The sequence below is a fragment of the Hypanus sabinus genome, chromosome 8 (assembly GCF_030144855.1).
Source record: "Hypanus sabinus isolate sHypSab1 chromosome 8, sHypSab1.hap1, whole genome shotgun sequence".
NCBI lineage: Eukaryota > Metazoa > Chordata > Chondrichthyes > Myliobatiformes > Dasyatidae > Hypanus > Hypanus sabinus.
In genome coordinates this window covers 119,267,232-119,294,988 of record NC_082713.1, presented here as the reverse complement: position 1 = coordinate 119,294,988, position 27,757 = coordinate 119,267,232, and the positions used below count along the sequence as shown (strand labels likewise).

Genomic DNA, 27,757 nt, shown 5'->3' with positions numbered 1-27,757 from the left:
CAACCACTCATAACAAGAGACATTGTGTCATATTCTTCCTGTCTGCATAAACAACCTTATAAAACATAAAACATCAGGACAGATGTCTGATATAGAATCACATTTACATTGATTTTACAAAATTCACCAATGAAGGCTCTATCAAACTCATGATGAACTAAATGACAAATTATTAATGCTCTGAGCAATGGCTTTCTGTGGTGATTCCATGGAGTCAGGTTAGCACAGATCAAGTAAGATGACAGAAGATGCTGTATGAAAAGTATACAAGACGAGCTTTTCACTGTATCTAGAAACATGTGACAATCATAAACCACACCAAACCAAACCAATGCTATCATTCAACACCATGATGTGAGTCAGCTTTTCCACATGCACAGATTGCTCTCCTTGTGACAGGCATCCAGACAACCTCAGCAGGCCCTATATCAATCTCAGTTACCTGGCTGGTGTCAAGGCCTCTATTTCCATACATTTGTCTTTTTAAAGGAGCTATCAAATGTACTTATCCAAGAGAACTTTGATTCTTGGAGTTCATCTCCTGCACTGCCTCGATCCTCTCCCACCCTTCCCCCAGCAATCCCCAACATTTCTCCAAATGTGGATTCCCTTGTTCCCATTTCAGTGTTCTCTATAAACCAGCCCCCTCACCCACCTCACATTCTACCAATTTAGATTTCAAAATAATTTTCCTATATTTCAATATCTTCTGCAATTGTCCCAACCCAGATTCCCACCCAAGTCCAAGCCTCCAAGATTTCTCAAACACCTGTGTAACCTGCCTCTTCCACTATTTCCCTGGAAACTATTCCCTCGCACATGCCCATTAACACCCTGCCCCCACCACTTATTATGGCTTCTGTTTCTCCCCTCCATAGATACTGCCAGCCTTGCTGAGTTCCTCCAGGATTTTGGCAGTGAAAAGCTTCTTGGTCCTGCATTCATACAGATCAGATTATTACACAGTGCAGAGGGAGAACAAGGGAAAACAAAAACAGAATGCAGAATAAAGTGTATCATCTGCAGAGAAAGAGCATTGCAGGTAATCAATGTGCAAGATCATAACAAGGTAGATTGGGAGCTCAAGACTCCATCTTATCTTAATAGGGAACCATTCAATTATCTTATAACAGGTGGATAGAAGCTGTCCTTCATCCTAGTAGTATGCACTTTAAGGCTTTTTTAAACTCTGCCTGAGGGAGAGGGTGAAGAGAGAATGCCCAGGATGGCTGGGATCTTTGACTATGCTGCCTGCATTATTGAGGCAGTGAGAAATGCAAATGGAGTCCATAGAGGGGAGGTTGGGTGTCATGATGGGCTGAGCTGTGGTTTCTGGCAGTAGCATGCAGAAAATTTAAAATAGTGTTTAAAAGAGCATAGATTAATATATTGTCCTACCTATACTTAATAGTTAATTATCATTCAGAATGTCTCCTTTTTAATCTAGAATCTGATAAATAGCTGAAGGCCTGGTAAAAAATTTAGTTGATTGGAATGAGGGAGAGCGAGTGAATTGAACCTACCCTGGAACTGTGAACAGACACTTTCAATGGATAGCTCTGTGCTCTGCTCCTCAACCTGAGCACAAATGTGTGCCATTTATCCTCAATCACCCTTCTGAGAATAATCAGAGCCCTTTAGGACAACTCTAAACTGAATGCCTTATTGTGGACTTTGTAATACAGACCCTGTACTTTGGAAAATGAAGGTTTACAACTGAACCACTTTGTTTGAATTTGCTTTAAGCGCTTAATGATTTGGATATTCACACCATCCAAGCTTACACTCTAGTCGACATTTGAGTACATTAACATTTATAGAGAGAACAGAGGCCATGCTTGTTTTACACACCTTACTAAACCCTCCCCTTATACGGATGAATAGAGGAAATTACCATGCCTTGTGTAGAAGAAAACCTGAGATTTGTGAAAGACGTCCACTCGGATGCACTGAACAGGAGATCATCACATTGGCCTGTAGATATGTGAGCTAATGTATTCCAGACCAAGGATCACATTCATGGGAACAATAACAATGAAATCCTATTACTTATTCCAGCTAAACTCAAACTGTGAATAGCATTACTACATAGATGCCTTCTTTACTGTGGGCTCTATAATCAGAGATACAACACATAAGCCTATTGATTCTAGCTCACCCCTCCACACTACCACCACCATTAACATAATGGAACACAAGTACGGTCTATAGCAAAGACTTCAGCCTGCCTGAAGTTTGAGTGTGATTTTTCCCTCAGTCACTGCTGTCAGACTGCAGGGTGTCAAACTGGAGAAGAACAGCTTGCAGCTAGACCGCAAGACCATAGACCATGAGACTTAGGAGCAGAATTAGGCCATTTGGCCCATTGAGTCTCCTCCGCCATTCCATCGTGGCTGATTTATGACGTCTCTCAACAACATTCTCCTGCCTTCTCACCATAACTTATGATGCCCTGACTGATCAAGAAACCATCAATCTCCACTTTAAATACTCAATGACCTGACGTCCACAACCATCTATGGCAATAAATTCCACAGATTCACCACCATCTGGCTAAATAAATTCCTCCTCATCTTTGTTCTAAAGGGAGGTCCTTGTATTCTGAGTCTGTGCCCTCTGGTCCTAGTCTCCCCACTATAAGAAACATCCTCTCCACATCCAGTCCATCTAGGATGTTCAATATTCAATAGATTTCAATGAGATTCACCTCTTCTTCCAAACTTCAGTGAGTACAGGCCTAGAGCCATCAAATGTTCCTCATAAGTTAACCCAATTCATTCCTGGAATCATTCTCATGAATCTCCTCTGGACCTTCTCCGATGTCAGCACCATTTCTTAGATAAAGGGCCCAAAACTGTTTACAGTACTGCTCCAAGTGTGGCCTGACCAATGCCTTATAAAGCCTCATCATTAAATTTTTGTTTTCATGTCCAAATCCTTTCCTTACCATTGACTCAACCTGCAAGTCAACCATTACAGAATCCTGTACGATGGCTCCCAAGTCCCTTTGGCACATCTGATTTTAGATTTTTTTCAACCCCTCAGTTAATGATAGTGGTCAGTGGCATAAAAAAGATGGGAACCCTTGGTCTGCACCTTTATTCCTTCTACCAAAGTGCATGAACATACACTTCCCTACACTATATTCCATCTGCCACTTCTTTAACCATTCTCCAAATCCATATAAGTCTCTCTGCTTCCTCAACACTTGACTCTCCACCTATTATTGTATTGTCTGCAAACTTGGCCACAAAGTCATCAGTTAGCATCATCCAAATCATGCACATATAACATGAAAAAGAAGCCATCCCAACACCGAGCCCTGCAGAACACCACTAGTCACTGGCAGCCATCCAGAAAAGGCTCCCTTTATATGTTTTTTCCCAAAACTACAGACTACTCACACAAAAACACACAAAATACAGGCATTAACTATTTGCAAGACAGTGAACAAATTTATATTAAAATAAGATTAATGCTGTCTATAAAACAGTCAAATTCGTGGGGGGGGTGGGTGTCCACTGTTCCTCGAAGTACATCACTGTACCCATGGTGACCGCGTATTCCCTCTCCAAGGTCACCTGGGCACAAATGTGTCCCCAGAAGAGGGACAGGCAATTCACCCGGGCAGAATCCTTGCCTGCCCACTGCCTGGACCATCTTTGCCAGGCCCAGGAGCAAGTCCAGCAGAAGATCCTCTGAGCAACCAACCCTCTTCCATACTGGGCGCCCATGTGGGGCTGAGGAGCAATCAAAACTTGAAGAGAAACCCCTTCAAATTGTGCAGCAACCTGTCACACTCTATACAAACATGGTACACTGACTCCTCCCGGCCACAGAATGGACAGGTGGATGGGGAAAAGATCCCTTTTCTTTCTACACTTTGCCTCCTGCCAGGCAGTCAATTTTCTATCCATGCTAGTACCTTTCCTGTAATACCATGAGCTGTTATTGTATCTAGCTAAGCAGCCTCATGTGCAGCACCTTGTCAAAAGCCTTCAGAAAATCAAAGTAAACAGCATTCACTGACTCTTCTTGGTCTACCTTCCCTGATTTTTTCAAAATCTTTCCCATAGAATTCTGACAGATTTGTCAGGTAAGATTTCCCTTAGGAAAGCACGTTGCTTAAGGCCTATTTTATCATGTGCCTCTAAGTACCCTGAACCCTCATCCATAATAATGGTCTCCAACATCTTCCCAACCACAAAAGTCAGTCTAACTGGCCTATAATATCCCTTCTTCAATCTGCCTTCCTTCTTAAGGAGTGGAGTGACATTTGCAGCATTTCAGTCCTCCAGAATGGTGTGTTCTGGGCCAATGGAATGATCTGGTGTTTTGCTGTGTTTGAGGGAGCGTGTGATATGAAGGCATGGAAGCCTAAAGAAGGTGCGAGACAATGATCAACTCTGATGCTTTTCTCTGTTTGAGGTATTGAGCAAGGTTGAAGTCAACGAGGACGAGAGGAGAGGTTGGGCGCTTTCTGCCTGTGTCTAACTGGTCATCCACTCCCTCTCACTAACTGCTATCGAAGGAAAGTGCAGGAGTCTTGGGATCCATGTTACTCAGATTAATTGCAGAGACTGTGAATTGTTTTGGGGAACTTTAGGGTTCATGTTGCTTGCACTCCTGGATTCTGGTTACTCATATTTTTTCTGGTTTTGATCGGGGCGATCGATGCTGTCTGGGGCACTTCAGTGCAGAATGCTTTGCCTTGCAGTCTGCAGTGGGCCAGTGGTTCAATGCTGAATTGAACTAAACTGAATACTATTGGACTCCTGGTTTGATGTTGGTATTCTACGTCTGTTTGCTTTTTGATGTTTGCGCAATTTGTTTTTTTTCACCCGTTGGGTGTTTGAATTGGTTCCATGTGTTTCATTTTTAGGTGGCTACCCACAGGAGGATGAGTCTCAGAGTTGTATTCTGTATGCATACTTCGATTACAAATGTACTTTGAATCTTTGAGCCATTCCAGAATCTAGTGATCCTTGAAAGATCATTATTAATGCTTCCACAATCTCTTCAGCTACCTCTTTCAGAAGCCTGGGGTTTAGTTCGCTTAGCCCATGTGACTTACCTACTTTCAAACCTTTCGGCTTCCCATGTACCTTCTCCTTAGTAATAGCAACAACACACCCCTGATATTCTCGAACTTATAGCATACTGTTACTACCTTCCAAAGTGAAGACTGACACAAAATGCTTGTTAAATTCATCTTCTGTTTCTCTGTCCCCCATTACTACCTCTCCAGTGTCAACTTCCAGTGGTCCAATATCCACTTCTGCCTCTCTTTTACTCTTTATTTACTTTCAGTACCGTCTTTTATATTAATTGCTAGCTTCACTTCATATTTTATCTTTTCTCTCCTTATGGCTTTTTTTGCAGTAGTCTTCTGTTGGCTTTTAAAAGCTTCCCAACCCTCTGACTTTCGACTAATTTTTGCTATATTGTACATAATACCCTCTACTTTGCTTTTATATAGTCGTTGACTTCCCTTGTCACCTACAGATGCCTCTTCTTCCCTTTAGAGTTTTCTTCATCTATTCATCTATTCTGCACCTTTCGAATTGCCCCTGGAAACTCCAGCCATTGCTGTTCTGCTAGTGTCCCCTTTCAATCAACTTTAGCCATCTTCTCTCTCATGCCTCTGTAATTCCCTTTATTGCACTGTAATAGAAATACATCTGACTCTATCTTCTCCTTCTTAACTGCAGGGTGAATTCTATCATATTGTAATCATTGCTTCCTAAGGGTTCCTTTACCTTAAGCTCCCTAAACAAATTTGGTTCATTACGCAACACTGAATCCAGCCCTTATTGGACTCAACCACAAGCAGCTCTAAAAATCACCTCATTGGCATTCTACAAATTCTCACTCCTGGGATCCAGCATCAACCTTATTTTCCCTATCTACCTGGATATTGAAATTCACCACAACTATCATAACAATGGATTTTTTAAATGCCTTTTCTATCGCCTGTTGTAATTTGTATTCCACATCTTGGCTACCATTTGGAGGCCTGTATGTACTGTAATTCCCATGAGGGATTTTTTAACCCTTGTAATTTCTTAACTCTGCCCACAAAGATTCTATATCTTCCAAACTTATGTCACCTCCTTCTAAGGATTTGTGTTACTAATTTTACCAGCAGAATTAACCCACCCCCATGGCCTAACCTCCTGTCCTTTCAATACAAAGTGTATAGGATGACATGTGTTTTCACTGGGATGGTTGGTCTATTGGAGAGAGAAGGTCTCTAGGTGAGACAATCATTGGGAGAGACGGTCACAAGTATAGATGGTCACTGGGAGAAATGGTGACTGGAGAGAATCATTTAAAGAGATGGTCTCTGTGAGAAAGTCACATGGAAAGACAGAGGAGAGAGTCACAAGGAGAGATGTTTACTGGGAGAGATGGTGAGAGGAGAGATTCACTGGGAGAGATGGTCACTGGAGAGTTGGTGAGAGGGGAGAGTCACTGGGAGAGACAGTCACTGGAGAGTTGGTGAGAGGAGAGAGTCACTGGGAGAGATGGTCACTGGAGAGTTGGTGAGAGGGGAGAGTCACTGGGAGAGACAGTCACTGGAGAGTTGGTGAGAGGGGAGAGTCACTGGGAGAGACAGTCACTGGAGAGTTGGTGAGAGGAGAGAGTCACTGGGAGAGATAGTCACTGGGAGGGGCAGTCACTCCCTGTCCAGATTTTTGGGTGGTCATTTTCTCTTCCAGATGGAGTCGGGGGAGTCATATCTCACTTTCTCGCCTGAGGTGCTGAGTGAAGTTTCACTCTCCCAGAGTCACTAAATTTGGTTGTCACTCTGTGGATTGGAGCACATTTAATCCTATGGCTGCCAGTCCCTGATTTATGAATGAATTACGTTCCTGACCCCAGCATTAGAGTTTTGTCAGGCCACATCCTCCAAGTACCTCTTTGGGTTCACTTCCCAGTCTCCTTATCTGCTGTCCATCACCCTCCCTCAGAATGGCCATGTGCATATGTTCCTTCAAAGCACTCTGATACTCACCATTGCTCACCTGTGACCTCAGTGCCCAGGACTGCCATTTTCTAGTGTCCAGGGTCACTGACGTTTGACCCCAGTATCTGGAGTCACTGACTTCTAAATTCAGCGCCAGTGTCACCATCTCCTGGTGCCCTAGTCACTGACCTGTGACCTCAGTGTCCAGGGTTATCAACTCCCTGTGCTCTATGTCACTAACGTGTGACTTCAGTGGCCAGGATTGGCATTTCCCAGTGCGCAGTGTTACTGACCTGTGACCTCAATGCCTGGAATCACTGACCTGTGACCTCAGTGAAATGTCTGCATCAAATGCAGTCTGACATAGCAGAGACTTTGCTCAGCCATTTTAATTTGTTTGTTTAAAACTGTGAGCTCAGACCTCAGTGTGAAGGACAGCATAAAGGAACTGCTGAGGCATGCTTGGCTGGCTGGACACAACAAAGATTCTGTTCCTTTTTTCACTGGCCTAACTTTGGGTGGATGTAAAACTGCTGAGGCAGAATGTTGAAATGTGTGAGGGCAAAGATTAAAGAGGATCTGAAAAGGCAGCTTCTTCACAGGGAGGGCAGTCCATATACCCAAACGACCTGCTGCAGAAAGCTGTTAACAGTTATTGTACATTTGGTCAGGTATGTCTATAGATAGGAGGGGTTCAGAGGAGTATGGGCCAAATGAAAAGTGGGCATTCTGGTCCGCACTAATGATATAGGCTGAAGGGAAGGTTTTCATGATGTGTTACTCTATGACCGTATGAAAATTAACCTAAATCTGCTTGCAAACTACATTAGAGGCACAAGGTAAGCACAAGCCCAATCACCTGTGTTGCCTGAACATGTCTATTAACCTCTGTGAGGTTAACTTCTTAAGCCACCATGTGCATCTAGTCAACTCCACAAAGAAAAAGGATTTCCATTTATATCCACTTAATGTACTGGCAACAGCTGACTGGACTTTCCAGCACCATTGGCTTGAATTTCTGCCTCTTCTATACACCTTAGGTTGTTTCCTCTTCACTAATCAGAAGATATCTGTACACTGCCAAACACATTCCCCTTCTCCCCAGTAAACAAAATGCATTAGGCACAATAACAATATGCACAGCTGAGGCAAGACGATGGACACTGAAGCTGATAAAAGGAGCCCTCAGCCCTCAGCTGCAGCACGGAATCTGGGCCAGCGTACAACTTTGCTCATTCTCTGGGCCCCATGAAATCGTCACACAGGGAACTTCGACCCAGCTGACAACAACATTACTGACATCAACCTTCCACTGTTGCATCGTTGCAGTATACAACTTTGGTTAGACCACAGTCTGAGTATGGTGTTCAGTTCTGGTCTCCTCATTGTCAGAAGGATGTGGAAGCTTCTGAGAGTGTGTAATGGAGATATTCCTGGATGTTGCCTGGATTGGAGAGCAGGTCTCCTAAGGACAGGAGCAAAGGAAGACGAGAAGCAAATTGACAGAGGTGTACAAAATAATAAGAGGTGCAGATTGAATGGACAGCCAGTGAATTTCTCTCAAGGTGGAGATAGCAGAATTTTAAGATGATTGAAGGAAAGTATAGCAAGGATGTCAGAACTATTCTTTTAGACAGATAGTGGTAGGTGCCTGAAACACCCTACTGGGGTAGAGTTAGATGCAGATACATTAGGGGCATTAGAAACTCTTGGAGGGGAACATTGATGATAGGAATGTGGACTGCTATTTAGGAGGGAAAAGTAAATTGATCTTTAAGCTAAAGGGTCGGCACAACATTGTGAATAGTGGAAGGACTTGTACTTTGCTGTTGCGTTAAATGTTTTATGTTCTATCAACAAAAGCAAAACTCCACAAAATACTTCAGTTCCTTTCCCAGCAGATCCCCATACTAGAACTTACCATTCCATGGCCGCAGTCTGTCCCATCAGCCAGAGGCATGTGCTGTGTACGGCAGCCCCTGTGCACTCCTTCTGCACTCGTACACCACAGCCGTTTGCATTGTTTCTGTGTGGACAGCAAACTTGGTTATTATATGTTGAATCTCAATTACCATGTAGTAACAATGAAAATATACTCTGCCAAATCAACTTCCTTAGTTTTCATCTTATTTAAATAAAATCAGATTATTATTCATTATGATCACATAGTAAAAGGAATAAAGGGAAGATAAAATGAATATCATCACTGATTTTCCCATTTTCTTCTGAAGGTACATTTACTTGTATCAAGTTGATGTGGTCACATGACCGAATAATTCCAAATCATATTTTAAAAGACAACTTTTTTTTGGCAAATGACTCTTGCCCATTTTCCCAGCAAGACACATTTACTTTGAGGCTCCTGACATTTAAAGAATGTGCCATCAGAATAAGGGGAGTAACAGGATTGCTGCATGGGCCAGCAGATACTTGATGGGCTGAACATCCTCCTTCTCTATCATAAGGTAACGTGAGATAATATAATATAAAACTGGTCATCATTCTTCAACATTAACTCTTTTGCATCTCTCACTCTTTTTCTCTCTTTTTAGATACTCACTTGCTGAGTATTTCTGATGGTTTTTATGTTAATTTCAAATGTCCAACACTTTAATTTGATTCTATTTGTTTCAACTTTATTCCTCTCCAAAACATGATGAACATAATTCAAACCAGGAATGTGCCCCTATATTTAAGTACAATGAGTTTCAGCCATGAGTTTGGTTTCCAGGAGCTAGAAAGCTACTTTCAGATGCTATCCTTTGTGATGGTCTCATGTAGATTCAACATGTTTAATTTGGCACAGACATTGTGGGTCGAATGTCCTGTTCCTGTTCAAGGATGTACTGCATAAATGAACAGACAAATGGCAGAAACTCTAGGCTGTTCCACTTCCTGTACAAGGCACCACATTCACGGGTGGAAGGTTGCTAAATAGCTCACCATGTAGGGGCACACTTGTGATCCTGTTCCGAACATCAGTTCACACTGCTTGTTTGCATTGTAGATTTGACCAGGTAGCTGGGCAGGCAAGTCGTAGCTCCTTGCTACAGGCTCATCAAGTAGGCATTCTCCATAACCCGTGCTAGAGGGACACAGGAAAGATCCATTAAGTCACAATGTGAGCGCTGACACAGAGAAAGCTTAGACTTGTTGCCAGGTTACCATTCACAGGTCTAGTCCCCAGTGAAGCCTTCCTTTTGTAGAACCCAGAGGATGATTGGAGAATAGGAGAACCATCAACACTTTGTGCAGTAGAAGATGCTGAACAGCCTAGGTTGAAGAGCCCACTGTTAAATGCTGCTAACTGGCTGATTGGTGCATACCAGTCTCTAATGAATTTACCTGCGACCATTAACTCCTGTCAGGATCCAAAGAAGACAACCTGCTGTGCAAACAATTCCCACTAATATCAGTAAAAACATGATTTTGGGAGCTTCCACCATTTTGTCAATTAAAAAAAAGTCTAAATCAGTTTGAACATAGAACATAAGACACTACAGCACAGTACAGGCCCTTTGGCCCACGATGTTGTGCTCACCTTTTACCCTATTCTAAAATCAATCTAACCCCCCCTCACATAATGCTTCATTTTTCTTTCATCCCTGTGCCTAAGAGTCTCTTAAATGTCCCTGATGTATCAGCCTCTATCACCACCCCCAGCAGTGTGTTCCATGTACTTACCATTCTTTGTATAAAAAACCTACCTCTGACACCCCCAACACCTTCCTCCAATCATAATGTTATAACTACACTAAGATCAATTTAACCCCTCCCTCACATAACCCTCCATCTTTCTTTCACCCATGTGCCTATCTAAGAGTTTCTTAAATGCCCTAATGTATCCGCCTGTACCACTATCCCTGGCAATGCATTCCATGCACTCACCACTCTCCATGTAAAAATTCTACCTCTGTCATCCCCGCTATACTTTACTTTAATCTCCTTAAGAGCATATCCTCTCATATTAGCCGTTGCCACCCTGTGAAAAAGGCACTGGCTGTCCACTCTATTTAAGCCTGTTATCATTTTGTACATCTCTCTCGAGTTGACTCTGATCCTCCTTCAGTCCAAAGAGAAAAGCTCGAGCTTGTTCTTGAGAAGATGCAGTGGATCTTCTTGAAAGTAAGTTATACTTGGTGAAGATACTCCCATGGAACTACATGCTCAGAAAGTCCCAGCACGATAAGTTTGCAGAGAGGCTGATACATCTCCTGGCTGAGGAGAGTGTGCAGTTGGTAGACCAGCAGGTCACTTGCAGTTGGGGAAGCCCAAATGGTTGGGACTTCACAGCCCAAACCCACTACGGTCTATTATAGATAAACAAAACATAGATAGATAGACAGATAGATAGATAGATAGATTCTTCATTGGTCCCAAAGGAAATTACAGTGTCACAGTGGCATTACAAATGCATGCACAGGTATACAAATATTAGAAAAGAAGTAGGGAAGAATAAAAAGTAATATACCTCAAACAGTCTAACAGGAGGGGTGTCATCACTTCCCTGGCTATAGGTTGACTCACTGAGGTGAGGGAGGAGGTGAATGTGTAGGTGCAACATTTCCATCGCTTGCAGGGAGGGAGATTAGTGGAGAGGATAAGTGGACAAGGGAACCATGGTGGGAAATCCCTATGGAAAGTGGATAGTACGGGAAAGGTTGGTGGTAGGGTCCTGCTGTGGATGGCAGAACTTGTGGAGAATGATGTGTTGGATGTGGAAGCTCATGGGGTGGTAGGTAAGGTGAAGAGGAACTCGATGACTGTTAAGGTGGCAGGAAGATGAGGTGAGCATAAATGACCGGGAAATAGAAGGGAGTCAGGTGAGGGCAGTTTCAATGGTGGAGGAAGGGTAACCCCATTTTTCTGAAGAAGGAAAACATTTCTGATGTTCTGGAAAGGGAAGCCTCATTCTGGGAATAGATGTAGAGGAGATGAATGACCTGAGAAAAGGTGATGGCATTTTCACAGGAGACAGAGTGGAAAGAGGTATAGTCAGGATTGCGGTGAGAATCGATATGTTTATAAAAGGTATTAGTAGGCAATTTGTATCTGCACAGGAGACATCCTCCACACCACAAGTAGTGTCCCTTGGAAGTTAGTCACCCCAAGTATGAAGATGGCATCTTCAAGTCTGTGTCTGATCATCCATCGTCTTTCATTAGAATTTCTATGTCTATTGACCTTCCTGCTAAGTCCTCACAGGCTACCTTACATTTCATGAGACTGAGGATTACCTGCCTGAGGTAAAGTTCCACAGGAATGAATGGAACATCCTACACTCTCCTGAAATGGTTAATATTAGTGGGAATTCAGGGCATCCTGTGGCAAACGTCACAGTAGAGTTAAAAAAGCCCTTCAGACCATAGTTGTTCATGCCAAACAAGAGTTTATTCAAACTAATCCATGTTCCACATACCCCTAATCTCTTATCATTCATATATATGCACACATACTTTTTGAATGTATTATCCAGTTTCTCTGGCAGCTAGTTCCATATATCTACCACTCACTGTGTGAAAATCCTGCCTTCAAGTTATAATCAAACCTCTAACCTTAAAACAATATCTTCTAGTTTTGTTTCCCTATCACTGGAAAAAAAAGACTAAGAGTATTCACCCTATCCCCATGTGTCTCTGTTGATTGTATATACCTCTGTGAGATCACCTCTCAGTCTCCTACGCTCCAAGGAGTAAAGGCCACCTTGACCAAACTCTCCCAGCAACTCAGTCCCTCAATTCAAACACAATACTTCAAGTGTGACCTCACCAACATTTTATACAATCAAATATAACTTCCCAACTTCTATAGTCAACATCCTGACTGATGAATGCCCAAGTGCTTAAAGTTGTCTATCTGTGACTCCACTTTAAAAAACAATGCACCAGTACTCGGAGGTCCTTCTGTTCTTCAACAGGAGCCAGGGACCTTCTGTTCTATGTAAACATCCTAAGTTGATTCATCGTTACAAGTTGTAGCTTTTGGCACCAATCTGAATTAAAGTCCATTTGCTGTTGCTCGGTTCACCGACCCAGCCGATCAAGATCTCACTGTAAGTCTTGATAACCTTCTCTATCTCCGACACCACATATTTTATTTTAGTGCTGTCTGCAAGCCCACTGGCCGTGATCTGTCTGTGCCGAAGTGCCTGTACTGCTGCATTTTCATTGTACTTGTAGCTCAGTGTATTTTGGGACATGACAATGACCTTGACAAGACCTTAAAAACCTGACCAAAGCAATCAAAGGAAGAATGGTTGCTGTGTGTGTAACCCAGCTCACGCAGTCACTGATCACACACAATAGAGAGGACGAGGAGCACACAGCAGCCTTCTCAGATTTGAGGTTTGGGAGGTTAGCTTTTGGGAGTTAACATAAACATGAGGGTGGGCAGAGCTGGGGCACAGCATGTCAGAGCACCCTGAGGCACAACAGCAGCATGGTACAGCCGTGAGTTCCTTACCAGTCCATGCCTTCCACTGACATAGGGCGAGAAGTTGACGATTGCAAGTTATCTGATTCCCCACACTCAAAAGCAGTCATTCCTACACTGGCATTGGCCAGCCTCGCACTCACCATGAGAGGTGTGGTATGACAGGAGGGTACCACCCCTTAGCCCTTTCTCAAACTGGTGCCACCTCCTGCAATGCTGCTGCAGAGCGCCACAGCTGACAGGCAGCGGGCTCAATGGTTGGCTCACAACATTTTCCTCCCATCTGATTTTCTTTACAGAACTTCAAATACTCACTTCAGTTCTTGTGTGGCTGAAGTGCCACAAAGCAGCCCGGCGCTGACCTGGCGGGAATGAAATGATGCTGGGTTCCACTCGTTCACATGGAGTGCTTTTGTAAAAGGTTCACAACTGACGGAGCTTAGGGGAAGGATCAAAGGGTCACGTCTGAGGAAAATCTAATTACAAATGACATTTCCCATTATGAAGAGGCTTTCAAAGATGGGTGGTGGTCACCGATCTGCCTCATAGCAACCAAAGTTCGCCATGTTGCCTACGATACTTTACTGCTCTGAAAAACATGCAGCAGAAATGACTTTGTCAGTATTAAATCCATTGCTTGTTGTTAAGTGAAACCCCGGAGGTAGCACCAGATACTGCTGACAACAAACAGTTAAACAAGGAGATCCTAATTTTTCATGGAGATATTGAGAATTCCATTGCTCTGTCTACCTTTTGCCATAAAATGGAGCTGGTGTTCGTTTGAGGGTCTAGAGGCAAGCCTGCCAGTCACCATTGGCTTCTGGCAACTCAAAATTAGAGAAAAAGGTATTTGGAATGGCAAGTCCAACACCCCCCAATCTCTCCATAACACCAAGCACCTCCTGGCTCCCCATGGGCAGAGGCCGCAGGTCCCAAGGGCCATCTCACCAGCCACCTCCGAGCCCATGGAACTGAAACGTAAGCACGCGTCCTTGAACCTGAGTTTGCTGCATTTGCTCAGGTCTGCCTTAAACAATACCTTGTCTGGTACAACACTCATGCGTAGGAAGGTGCGGGAAGTCAACAAAGTAAACTTACTCTAGAAACTCAGTGATGTACTTGCGGCTGCACTTCGACCACGTCCATGGGTTGGTGTGGTAGTTCAAGGTTGGAGCCATGACATGATACTGATGCTTCACTCCAGCCTCTTTGCATTTGATGCTGTCATCATGAGGCATGTTGAACCTGAAATCTCAACAATTCATTGCATGTCAAACAGGTTGAACAATTGGAGAAATGGTTAACACACTAAGGGTAATCATGCATGTATTTCATTAAATGCTAAAATATAGACCAGTACAAATAACTTTAACTGTTATTCTAGTCAGAAGGTTCAGGGACATCTTCTGGCCTACTGTTATCAGTCATTTGAACAACTTTTTTGTACAATAAAATGCACCCTTGACCACACAATCTACCTCTTTATATTCTTGCACCTTATTGTTCACCTTCACTGCACTTTCTCTGTAGCTGTTACACTTTATGCTGCAGTTTGCTATTGTTTTACCTTGTTCAATCAATGCACTGTGCAATGATTTTGATCTGTATGAACAGTACGCAAGACAAGCTTTTCATTGTATCTTCATATATTTGAGAATCATAAACCAATACCATTCTTTATAAGGGTATGAATGATCAGCATATTTCTGATTCAATTAGCTTATTCTGTCTAGCCTCTAATAAGTCCAGAGGTAGAAATTCATTTTAGATTAGGGTATGTATGAAACAGCCAAACTTTGGCAAAACACACAAAATGTTGAAGGAGCTAAACAGGTCAGGAATTTCTTCAGCAATGCCTCCATTCTCAGGTTGCCTCTGTCACAGTTGTCCAATGATAAGATGATAAGATAAGGTGCCTCTGAAATCTCTTTCTGAACAATGACATTCATTCAACCACACAAGGCAAAATTTGTGACCACATCTCATCTGTTACCTGCTCCTCTGCTCTGAACTCCTGGACAGAGCAAATACAGTGTTCCCCCGGCCCCTCCTCGCCTTCCACCCTTCAAGCCTCCACATTCAATGGATCATCCCTCACAGTTTTTATCATCTCCAACAAGATCCCACCATCTGGCATGTCTTCCCCTCCACTTCCAGCATTTCAAAGGAGTCATTGTCTTTGCAACTCCCTGGTTCAATACCAGTTGCTGTCTTATGGTAATGGAGGAGATGCATCACCTGTCCATTCAGCTATTCCCTTGCAACCATCCAGGGAACAGATTTCCTAAGGCAAGCAGTCATTCACTTGCACTTTTTCTGATCCACTGAACTGCATTCCAGGTTCCCCTCTTCAAAGTCTAAGTAACTTTATTATCAAAGTTTGCATACGTTACCATATATTACCTTGAGGTTCATTTTCTTACAGGTATTTACAGGAAAATAAAGAAATGCAACACAATTTATGAAAAACTACACATAAACCAAGACTGACAAACAACCCACACGAAATGCTGGAGGAACTCAGCAAGCTCAAAGTGTTGACTGTTGCCTGATCTGCTGAGTTCCTCCAGCATTTTGTGCGTGTTGCATCTGCAGAATTTCTTGTGTTTCTGACAAACAACCAATGTGCAAAAGACAACATTTGCAAATAAATGTGAGATGTAGAATTATTGAAAGTGAGTCTGTAGGTTGTGAAATCAGTTCTGAGTTAAGGTGAGAGAAGTTATCCACACAGCTTCATGACCCCGAAGTCTGTAGGAAAACCACAGTCCTGTCAAAGGGTTTCAGCTGGAAACGTCGACTGTACTATTTTCCATAGATGCTGCCTGGCTTCCTGAGTTCCTCCAGCATTTTGTGTGTGTTGCTCGGATTTACAGCATCTGCAGAATTTCTCTTGTTAGGGAAACCACTGTTTCTGATTCTTGCGATGTGGAACCCAAGGAGCCTGTACTTCCTACCAGATAGTAGTGATAAGTAGTATGGCCTGGATGGTGAGGGGTAGGGTCCTTGATGATGGATACTGCTTTCTTGTAGCGGTGTTAATGTATGTGCTCAATGGTGGGGATGTCTTTGTTTGTGATGGACTGGGCTCTATGTTTTTTTTCCATCCCATTCTTGAGTGTGAGGGATTCCATATCTGGCCATGATGCAACCAGTTTGGATAATTCCAACTGTAGAAATATTTCAAAATTGTAGGTGATATTCACAAACTTCTAGAAAAGTCGTACCAACTTTGCAATCTATTTTGTGGATCATTTATTTTCAGGTCAGCGGGGTGGCTCTGAGCTTCAAGTTCCCTGTTACTTTAGTTTGCAATCCACTCCCATTCTGCCCATTCTCTCTGTGACCTCCTGCACTGCACTGCAATGAGGCCCAATGCAACCTTAGACCAACAACTCATCTCCATCTAGGAACATTGAGGCCCAATGCAATTTTGAGACAACGCCTCATCTCCGTCTGGGTATACTGCAGCCTTATGGACTCAATGTTTAAATACTTAGCTTGAGGCAGCTCACTGTTTCTGTGTGTATTAGAGCTGGACATTTCTGCCCCTCTCCACTTTGGCTCAGATTTTGTTTTTCAGTTTGCATTGTCTTGTCCTTACTAGTAAGAACATCACAAGAAGCATTATTTATTTATTTATTATGGCGATAGAGTGTGGATTAGGCCTTTCCAGCCCCTCCAGCTGCAATAGCCAGCAGTCTCACAATTTAACCCTTGCCTAATCATGGGACAATTTACAAATGACGAATTAATCCACCAACTGGTGCGACTTTGGACTGTGGAAGGGAACTGGAGCACATGGAGGAAACCCGTATGGTCACGGGAAGAATGTACTGAGTCCTTTCAAGCAACAGCAAGAATGAAACCCAGTTCACCTGTACTGTAAAGCATTGTGTGAACCACTACCTCAGCTACCATCATAGTGCTTAGCACAATGCAAATGAATCTCACCCAGTGAGATGGTAGACTCATTCAGAAGGTCAGGAGGCATGGGATCCAGAGAAACTTGGCTGCATGGATTCATAACTGGCTTGCCCATGGAAGGCAGAGGGTAGTTCTGCAGGAACTGTTCTCGAAATCCTGTTCTTTGTGATTTTTATGTGTCAGATGGAAGAGTGGCTAAGTCAGTTTGAGGATGACACAAAATTTGATGTTGTTGTTGATAGTAGCATGTTGCCATACATTTCAAACGGGCATTGGTATAATGCAGAACTGGGGTGAGAAGTGGCAGATGGAGTTTAATCCAGAAAACTGTGACGTCATACACTCTGGAAGGTCAAACTTAAAGGCAGTGCACAGGGTTAGTGGTAGGATGTTTAGCAGTGTGCAGGAAGAGGAATCCTAGGGTCCTGGTCCATAGATCCCTCTAAGCTGCCATGTAAGTTGATAGGGTGGTTAAGAAGATGAATGTTGTCCTCGCCTTTATTAGTCAGGGAATTGAGTTTAAGAGCCACGAGGTAATGCTGCAGCTCTATAAAACCTCGGTTAGACCATACTTGGAGTTTTGTATTCAGTTTGCAATGATGTGGAAGCTTTATAAAGTGTACAGAGAAGATTTATCAAGATACTGCCTGGATTAGAGAGCATGTCTTATGAGGTTAGGTTGAAGGAATCAGGAACAAAGGAAGATGAGAGGTGACTTGACAGAGGCACAGATAGAGTGGTCAACCAGCAAATTTTTCCCAGGCAGAAATGGTAACACAGGAATGTGATATTTGGAGATGTTTGGAGGAAAGTGCCAGTGAACTCATGAGTCTGCTGGAGGCTGGGAAATGAAGATGGCCTGTCCTGGGATTAGGGGACTGTGTATGTGTGTTGGTGTGTGCATGCGTTTAGGAGGGAAGAGACCTTGCTTCATTGCTTGGTATGTTCTGTGTTCTGCTGAGTATTGTGGGCATGAGATGTCGGCAGTATCGAAAAGTTCACAAACATAAGAGCAATACATTCCAAGTTAAACAGAGAAGATCAGAAGGTTATAAGCCTGGAATCTGGCAGATGTGCGTGTTCATGATTAGAATAAATCCAGACATCCGTAGTAAACCAGGCTCAAAGAAATGTTATTTCAAGGAGCCGAACATCATGTCAGAAAATTGGCCAGATCAGATTCAGCTGTGGGATTGCAGTATCTGATCACCGGCTCTCGTCCTGATGAGGAACAGTGCTCCATACTTACACGTGCCCAAGCTCATGCGCTATAGTGAAAGCTGTGCTCAGTCCGTTCTCCTCACTGATGGAGCAGCTGCGATAGGGATCACACATTGTGCCAAGTTCTGCTAATCCTGGAAAGAACAGAAGCGCACAGTTTAGAGTCTGTAAAACAGTAGGTTGATTCTTATATTGCAGGTAGAGCACAGGCAATTAAACTTTCCTCCTGCCTTCAATTGCAATCTTCCTGTTCTCAGAAAAACCTGAATCTGAAGATGCACTGCTTTACCTCCATCTTAGTACAACGTGCCAAACCTGGCAGGGTGGGCCATGCTTAATTTTAAATAAAAGTCACTCCAAAATTGTTGGAGTAAGACTGAGCTTGTCCTAGGAATGTTCCTTCTTTGTAGAAAGCACTGCTGTCCCTCTTTCTGCTACTGCGTGGCAGAGTACAGTGGGGCTGGCTTGAAACCCGCCCACCAGACAGCAGCAGAAGTGAGAATCTTTACTTTGGTGACTTCTGGGAGTATCACTGACTGGTTGCTCTCACCTCCTGCCTATTCTCTTTGAGTGAAACCCCCAATTAACTTTCCCACACCCTTTCCGCATGAGCAGCCACAGAGGAACCTCTTTTCCCGGGTTTACATTCCAGACCCTAGAAAGAAGGGGTAGTGCAAGACAGCATGGGTATATCTGGAGGAGTAATAAATAGATAGAAGGGGAGAGGATTCTCTAAAATTGGAGATTTTATGGTGCTATAGTATATTGCAGCTGACCATGAGGTGCTGTTCCTCTAGTTTGTCCTCTGCTTCGGCTTGGCAGTAGAGGAGGTTGAGGACCAACATGCTGTTGTGGGTATCGGAAGGAGAGTTTAAATTGCTAGCAACACACAAAATTCTGGAGGAACTCAGCAGGTTAGGCAGAATCTATGGAGAGGAAAGAAGAGGCCATATCTCAGCCATGGAAGCTGCCTGACCTGCTGAGCTCCTCACACATTTTGCGTGCCTTACTCTACATTTTCAGCATCTGCAGAAAATCTTGCTTTTATGAAATAGTTGGCAACCAGGTGCTTCTGGTGGCTATTGTGGACAGAATTTAGACGCCTGTCAAAGCGGCAAGCAGTCTGTGCTTGGTCATCCCAATGTAAAGCAGGCTACATTGAGAGCACTCAATGTAGTGGAAAGGTTTGGACGAGGTGCATGCAAACCTCTGGAAGGACATTTTAAGTCCCTGGATGACAGTGAGGGAGGAAGTACAAGCAAGAGTGCCTGGGAAGGGATGAGCTGACCAGGGAATTGCAGAGAGAAGGGTCCCTGTGGAAAGCAGAAAGGGAAAGCAGAAAGGGAAGGGGCAAATAAAAATAAGGCAGGGGCAAATGGACTGGCCATTGTGTGAGTGGGTCAGTGCTGGAGTGGCTTTGGCTTATCAGGCTTAGGCAAGATTAGGATTGGGGTGAGGTACGTATCTGGTTAGATTCTTCTTCTACTTCTTTATTTTTCATTCTTTGTCTGTTAGGGCACATTTAGTGCAGTGAAAATGGCTCCGGGGGCAGCGTTTTGTTCTACGTGTGAGATGTGGGAACTTTGGGAGACCACCAGCCACAGACATAACCCCATCCGCACCTGATGCACTGAGCTGCAGCTCCTTAGGGAACGTGTTAAGGAACTGGAGCTGCAGCTCCATGACCTTCGACTCATATGAGAGACTGAGGAAATGATATATAAGAGCTACAGGAGGTTGTCACCCCATAGGTTGCAGGATGCAGGTAACTGGATGACTGTCAGGAGAAGGGAGGGAAATGGTTGACTTGTTCCTTTGGTCGTTCCCTCAATAATAAGAACACCACTTTGGATACTGTTGAAGGGGACAACCTACTGGGGGGAGCCATATTAACTGGGTCTCTGGCAGTGAGTCTGCTGCTGCCGCTTAAAAGAGAAGAGAGCCGAAGAGGATGTAGTAATGATAGGAGGTTCCATTGTGAGAGGAAAAGAGATGAGATTCCATGAATGCGATAGAGCCACCCAGATGGTATATTGCATCCCGGGTGCAGAGTCAGGGACATCTCTGATCAGGCCCATAGCATTCTAAAGGGTGAGGGTGAGCAGCCAGAAATCTTGGTGCATACTGGCACCAATGACATAGGTAGGAAAGGTGAGGAGGTCCTGAAAAACATATTTCGGGGGCTAGGTAGAAAGCTGAAAAGCCAGACCTCCAGGGTAGTAATTTTTGGATTTCTCCCTGTGCCACACGCTAATGAGGGTAGGAATAGGATGATCTGATAGATGAATGTTTGGCTGAGGAATGGGTGCAGGGGGACAGGGGTTCAGATTTCTGGATCAGTGGGATCTCTTCTGGGGAAGGTACGACATACACAAAAGGGAAGGGTTACACTTGAACTCGAGGGGAGCAACACCTTTGTGGTCAGGCTTACTTGAGCTGCTTGGGAAGATTTAAACTAATTTGGCAGGTGGTTGGGAACTGGAGTGATAGTGCTGAGGATGGGTATTTTACAAATGCAGGCAGTATATACTGAGACTACTAGTAAGGAGAGGCTGATAACAGGGCAAGCTGCAGTCAACAGGATGTGATACAATATGAAAGGGAGACAAAATCAAAAAAAGTGATACGTACAGGACTGAAGGTTACATTTAACTGCACGCAACACATTCATAGATGAACCTGCAATAAAGTTAGAGATTGGCATGTATGACATTGTGGGCATTACTGAATCATGGATAAAAGAAGATTATAGCTGGGGTTCCAAGTGAATACATCATAGTGAAGGGACAGGCAGGTAGACAGAGGGGTTGGTGTGGCTCTGTTGGTAAAAAGTGAAATTGTAGAATTAGAAAGAGGTGACATAGAACCTGAATGTGTAGAATCGATATGGGGAGAGCAAAAAAACTGCAAGGATAAAAAAACCCTGATGAGAGTTACAGTGCCTATAAAAAGTACTTCCTCGCCTTGAAAGTTCTCATGTTTTATCATTTTGAAACATTGAATTTTTTTTTGACACCGATCAACAGAAAATGGTTGATGAGTGGCCATATTTGTAAGCTCCAACATGCACTTTTGACTTTTCTCTTAGAATGGGCCCTTTTTCTTTTTTTTTACTAAGCCTATATTCAGATTAAGATTTATAAAGCTCAGTCATTTGATTGCATATGGTGTACCATCTGATATTTTGCAGGGTGGATTTGTAACTGGGCAACACATCAAGCAGCATCCACATGAACGAGATTTCTCAGTTTGACAGGGCCAGAAATTGTCTTCCCCTAGATGAACATGTGCTGGCCGAGCCTGAGGGTTACAGACTCTTTTGTGTCAAAGTGAAAACAAATCTCTACAAAGTGATCTAAGGTAATTACAAATATAAAACACAAAAAGATGATTGCTTTAAGTATTCACCCCTCCCCCCTTAATATGACACACCAAATCATTACTGGTGCAGCCAATTGGTTTTAGAAGTCACATAGTTAATTAAATGGAGATCTGTTTTTGTAGACCTGTGTGCAGTCAATGTGTTTCAATAGTTTGTGGTAAAAATACACTTGTATCTGGAAGGTCCAACTGTTAGTGAGTCAGTGTCCTGGAAAAAACTACACCATGAAGACAAAAGAACACTCCAAGCAACTCCACGAAAAGGATATCGAAAAGCACAAGTCAGAAGATGGATAAAAGAAAATTTCCAAGTCATTAAATATCCTTTGGAGTACAGTTAAGTTAATCATCAAGAAATGGAAAGGATATGGCACAGCTGTGAATCTGCCTAGGGCAGGACATCCTCAAAAGCTGAGTGACTGTGCAAGAAGGGGACTGGTGAGGGAGGCCACTAAGAGACCTATGACAACTCTGGAGGAGTTACAAGCTTCAGTGGCTGAGATGGGACAGACTGCGCATACAACAACTGTTGCCCAGGTGGTTCACCAGTCACAGCTTTATAGGAGAGTGTTAACATTTTGGCTAGAATTTGCCAGAAGGCCTGTGAGAGACACTGATGTCAGCTGAAAAAGGGTTCTATGGTCTGATGAAACCAAAGTTGAGCTTTTTGGCCATCAGACTAAACGTTATGCTAGGCATAAGCTGAACACTGCACATCATCAAAAACACATCATCCCTACCGTGAAGCATGGTGGTGGGGGGCAACACACTGTGGGGATGCTTCACTGCAGCAGGCCTGGAAGGCTTGTAAATGTAGAGGGTAAAATGAATGCAGTAAAATACAGGGAAACCTGATGCAGTCTGCAAGAGAACTGCAACTTGGGAGTTTTGTTTTCCAGCAAGGCAATGACCTCAGTATAAAGCCAAAACTACACAGAAATGGTTTAAAAACAACAAAGTTAATGTAATGGAGTGGCCAAATCAAAGTCCAAACCTCACTCCAATTGAGAATTTGTGGACTTGAAAAGGGTTATTCACTTATGGTCCCCATGCAATCTGAAAGAGCTTCAGTAATTTTGTAAAGAAGCATGGGGAAAATTTGCAGTACCCAGATGATAAAGACCTAACCATATAGACTCAAGTCTGTAATTGCCGCCAAAGGCGCATCTACTAAATACTGACTTAAAGCAGGTGAGTAATTATGCAATTAATTATTTTGTGTTTTATATTTGTAATCTATTTAGATCACTTTGTAGAGATTTGTTTTCACTTTAACACAGAAATGTCTTTTTTCTGTTGATCAGTGTCAAAAAAAGCCAAATTAGATCCACTGTGATTTAATGTTGGAAAACAATGAAACATGAAAACTTTCAACGGAGAGTGAAAACTTTTCCTAGGCACTGTATATACAGACCTCCAAACAGTATCAAATATATGATCTACAAATTACAATGTGAGATAGAAAAAGCATGTCATAAGGCCACTGTTTCAATGGTTATGGGGGATTTCAAAATGCAGGTATCATTCAAAATGCAGTTTGGAAAAAAACACGTTGGTGCTGGATCCCAAGAGGGGGAATATGCTGAATGCCTTTGAGATGACTTGATAGAACAGCTGATGGTTGAGTCCACCAGGGAATTGTTATTCTGAACTAGGTGTTGTGCATTGAACCGGAATTAATTACAGAGTTTAAAGTAAAGGAACACTTAAGAGACAGTGATCATAATTAGATTAGATTAGATTCAACTATATTGTCATTGTGCTGAGTACAGATACAAAGCCAATGAAATGCAATTAGCATCTAACCAGAAGTGCAAAAGAATAGTGTTATTTACAAAATAACTGCGAATAAAGCTAAGTGCTACAGCACACAAATATAAAAGTACTGAGACAGTACAATATGGGTGCAATACTGTTTAGCGCTGTGATGTGAGGTTCAGCAGGGTCACAGCCTCAGGGAAGAAGCTCTTCCTGAGCCTGCTGGTGTGGGGGCAGAGGCTCCTGTAGTGCCTACTGGATAGAATTCACCCTGCAATTTGAAAGGGAGAAGCTAAAGTCAAATGTATCAATATTACAGTGGAGCAAAAGGGATTGCAGAGACATGAGAAAGGGGCAGGCCAAAATGAATTGGAAGGGAATACTTAGCAGGGATGAAGGTAAAGCAGCATGGCTGGAATTTCTGGGAGCAATTCAGAAAGCGCAGGATAGATACATACCAAAGAAGAAGTATTTTAAAGGCAGGATGACATAACCGTGGCTATAAGGAGAAGTCAAATCCAACATAAAACCAAAAAGTGGGCATATATTAGAGCAAAATTAGCAGGAAGTTAGAGGATGGCGAAGCTTTTAAAAATCAACTGACGACAACTAAGAAGGTCATTAAGATGGTAAAGAAGGAATGCAAAAGTAAGCTAACCAATAACATTAAAGAGAACACTAAAAGTTTCTTCAGATTTATAAAGTGTAAAAGAGAAGCAAGTGTAGATATTGGCCCACTGGAAAATGATGATGGCAAGGTGGTAATGGGCGGCAAGGAAATGGCAGATGAACTGAATTATTATTTTGCATTAGTCTTCACTGCGGAAGATACTAACAGGATGCCTTAAGTTTAGTGAAGTTCCCATTACTAGGGAGGAGGTGCTTGGCAAACTGAAAGGTCTGAAGTTAGGAAGTCACCTGAATCAGCTGCAGGGCTCTGAAGGAGGTCACTGAAGATATTGAAGGCAATAGTAATGATCCTCCAAGAATCAATGGACTCTGGCATGGCTTCAGAGGACTGGAAATTTGCAAATATCACTCCAAGAATGGAGAGAGGCAGGACAAAGGAAATTATATTCTGATCTCTGATCTCAGTGGTTGGGAAGATGTTGGAGTCGGTCACTGTATATTGTTATATGGTTATATGTGGTTCTGGGATACTTGGAGGCACATGTTAAGATAGGCATTAACAGAAGTCAGCATGCTTTCCTTCTGTAAAAACTCTGCCTGAAAAATCTGTAGGAATTCTTTGATGAAATAACAAGCAGGATAGACAAAGGAAAATTGGTTGATGTTGTACTTGGAGTTTCAGAAGATCTTTGACAAGGTGCCACATATGAGGGTGCTTATCAAGTTACAGGAAAGATACTAACATGGATAGAGATTGTCTGATTGATAGATGGCCAAGAATGTGAATAAAGGGAGCCTTGTCTGGTTGGTTGACGGTGACTCATGGTGTTCCACGGGGGTCTGTGTAGGAACCAATACTTTTTATGCTTTATGTCAATAATTTAGATGTTGGAATTGATGGCTTTATGGTCAAGTTTGCTAATGATATGAAGATAGGTGGAGGGTAGGTAGTTTTGAGGAAGCAAAGAGGCTACAGAAGAACTTAGACAGATTAGGAGAATGGGCAAAGAAGGTGGCAGATGGAAGACAATGCCATGTACTTCAGTAGAAGAAATAAAAGCATGGATTATTTTCTAAATGAGAGAACATTCAAAACTGAAGTGCAAAAGGACTTGGGAGTCATTGTGCAGAATTCCCTGAAAGTTAATTTGCAGATTTTGAGTCAGTGGTGAGGAAGGTAAATATGATGTTTCCCTTCATTTTGAGAGGACTAGAATTTAAAAGCAAGAATATAATGTAGTTTTATAAGCCATTGGTGTGGCCTCACTTGGAGTATTGTGAGTAGTTTTAGACCCCTTATCTAAGAAAGGTCGTGCTGACATTGGAGAGGGTTCAAAGGAGGTTCACAAAATTTTTTCCAGGATTGAAAGGCTTATCATATGAGCTATGTTTGATGGCTCTGGGCCTGTGCTCACTGGAATTCAGAAGAATGAGGGGGATCTCATTGACACCTATTGAATGCTGAGTCCCTGATAGAGTGAATGTGGAGAAGAAGACAGCCTCCGAATTGAGGGATGTCCATTCGAATGGAGGTAAGGAGGATTTTTTTAACCAAAGAGCAGTGAATCTGTAGAATTCATTACTATATTCTGCCGTGGAGTCCAAGTCACTGGGTAGATTTGGCAGATTTTGAAAGATTCTTGATTAGTCGAAGTGTGAAAGAATACGAGGATAAAGCAGCAGATTGGGGCAGAGAGGGAAATGGATCAGCCATGATGAAAGGGCAGAGCAGACTTGATGAGCCAGATGGCCTTATTCTGCATTATATCTTATGGTTTCATGGTCAACATCCCCCCCCCCAACCCCGTCTTCACCATTCCCCTGTTCTTCATAGCTCACTCCCTCAACATCATACCCCAATCACTTCTCACATCCTCAACATTCACTCCATTTTCACTGTGTCTCCCTTCTTCACAATTCACCACCTCATCACCATTACCCCCTCACTGTCCCCCATCCTCACAATTCCACCCTCATCCTCAATGACCCCCTCCTCAATTTCCCAACTGTAACCTCCTTCCTCACTGTCTTCCCATCTTCACTATTTCCTGCCTCACTGTTACCCTCCCCCCACACGGTTCCCCCATCCTTACCCTTCCTTCTCCTTCCCTTTCTCCACTAACCAACCTTGTCCACTTCACTTCTGCACCATCACCCTCTCCTCAATTCGCTCTTTTTCCTGTCTACCTGAGCACGTGGCTCTCAATCCTGATGCAGGGTCACAATACAAAATGCCAACCATTCCTTTGATTTTGCAGATGCTGCCGACCGGTTGAGTTCCGCCTGTAGTTTGTTTTTTTTTGGTCCATTTTGCCTTCTCTTGTGTCTCCAGAGTGAAAGTGAAAATCCCAGATTTCATGGAGCTAAGAACAGCAGTCAAGGAATTCAATTACTACAAAAAAAAATTCAATCCATATGTATTCTGACTGAAGAAAATAGGGACAGAAATTAACCACTACAAATAAAGTAGTTGTTGCTGGGTAGAAGTGATTGATTCCCCTTGAAATGGTCCTGGTCCTGATAATCATGCACCATGGATGATCGACATACACTCAGCATTGATGCTTCAACAAGTCAGAGAGAAACATCAAAGAAGACCACAGAGAGCAAAGTGAAGTGGTTTTCTGGAGTCAGGACAATTTATGTAAAAACACTGGGTAGAAACATAGCCACAGACATTCCTTCAATACAGTAATAGTAAATGAACAAACAGCAAGGGGATTGCAGAATGGACTATCTATCTACTAACTGGAAAGGGAATTTTGTTTGCCATTTTCTCCTCACTCTCGAGTTTCCTGACCATTTCTGGTATCTCCCTCGTTGTGCAAATTTAACAATTTACTCCCTCTGCAATGGCACTGCTAACCAAACTCCTTTCATTTGCAACGATAGGCCACGAGGTTCCTAGATATTTCTGTCATTCTGATGGTGATTATGCATACAGCTGAACTGATTTCAGCAGATTCATCTACATGGTGAATTCACAAAATGTTTCAGGATCAACCTTGTTTCCACAAACTAGCCTGTGAAGAGGGAATGGGGAAATGGTCAGAGGAATGGAGAGTGTCCAGAAGGTTAAAGGAATGCAAAGGATTACGGAGGAAGGTAAGTGTAAGGACATTGGGTTTTAGGGTGGGTTAACGTAAATCATTACAGCACAGTACAGGCCCATTGGCCCACATGTTCTGGCAGACTAATGGGCCAAACAACTCTTTGATCAGTCTGACCCTTCTCTCTTACATAGGCCTCCATTTTTTTTCCATCCACGTGTCTATCTATCCCTGTCTGTACCACAGCCTATTGCAGTGTGCTCCACACGCCCACCACTCTACGTGAAAAAACTTACTCCTGACATTCTCCCTTATACTTTCTTCCAATCACCTTAGTAGTATGTCCTCTCATATTAACCACTGCTACTGGAGTAAAAGTGCAGGGTGT

General features: G+C 43.0%; 1 protein-coding gene across 1 annotated transcript in view; it reads right to left on the bottom strand.

Annotated features, from left to right (window-relative positions):
* Nucleotides 1–27,757, bottom strand: part of LOC132397663 (A disintegrin and metalloproteinase with thrombospondin motifs 20-like) — a 517,254-nt gene that overhangs the window by 287,557 nt on the left and 201,940 nt on the right. The window contains exons 8-11 of the mRNA XM_059976430.1: nucleotides 18,579–18,684; nucleotides 14,501–14,647; nucleotides 9,914–10,055; nucleotides 8,892–8,996 (exon numbers count right to left, since the gene is read on the bottom strand). Coding sequence (XP_059832413.1) covers nucleotides 8,892–8,996; nucleotides 9,914–10,055; nucleotides 14,501–14,647; nucleotides 18,579–18,684 — 500 coding nt within the window. The remainder of the gene's footprint in view (nucleotides 1–8,891; nucleotides 8,997–9,913; nucleotides 10,056–14,500; nucleotides 14,648–18,578; nucleotides 18,685–27,757) is intronic.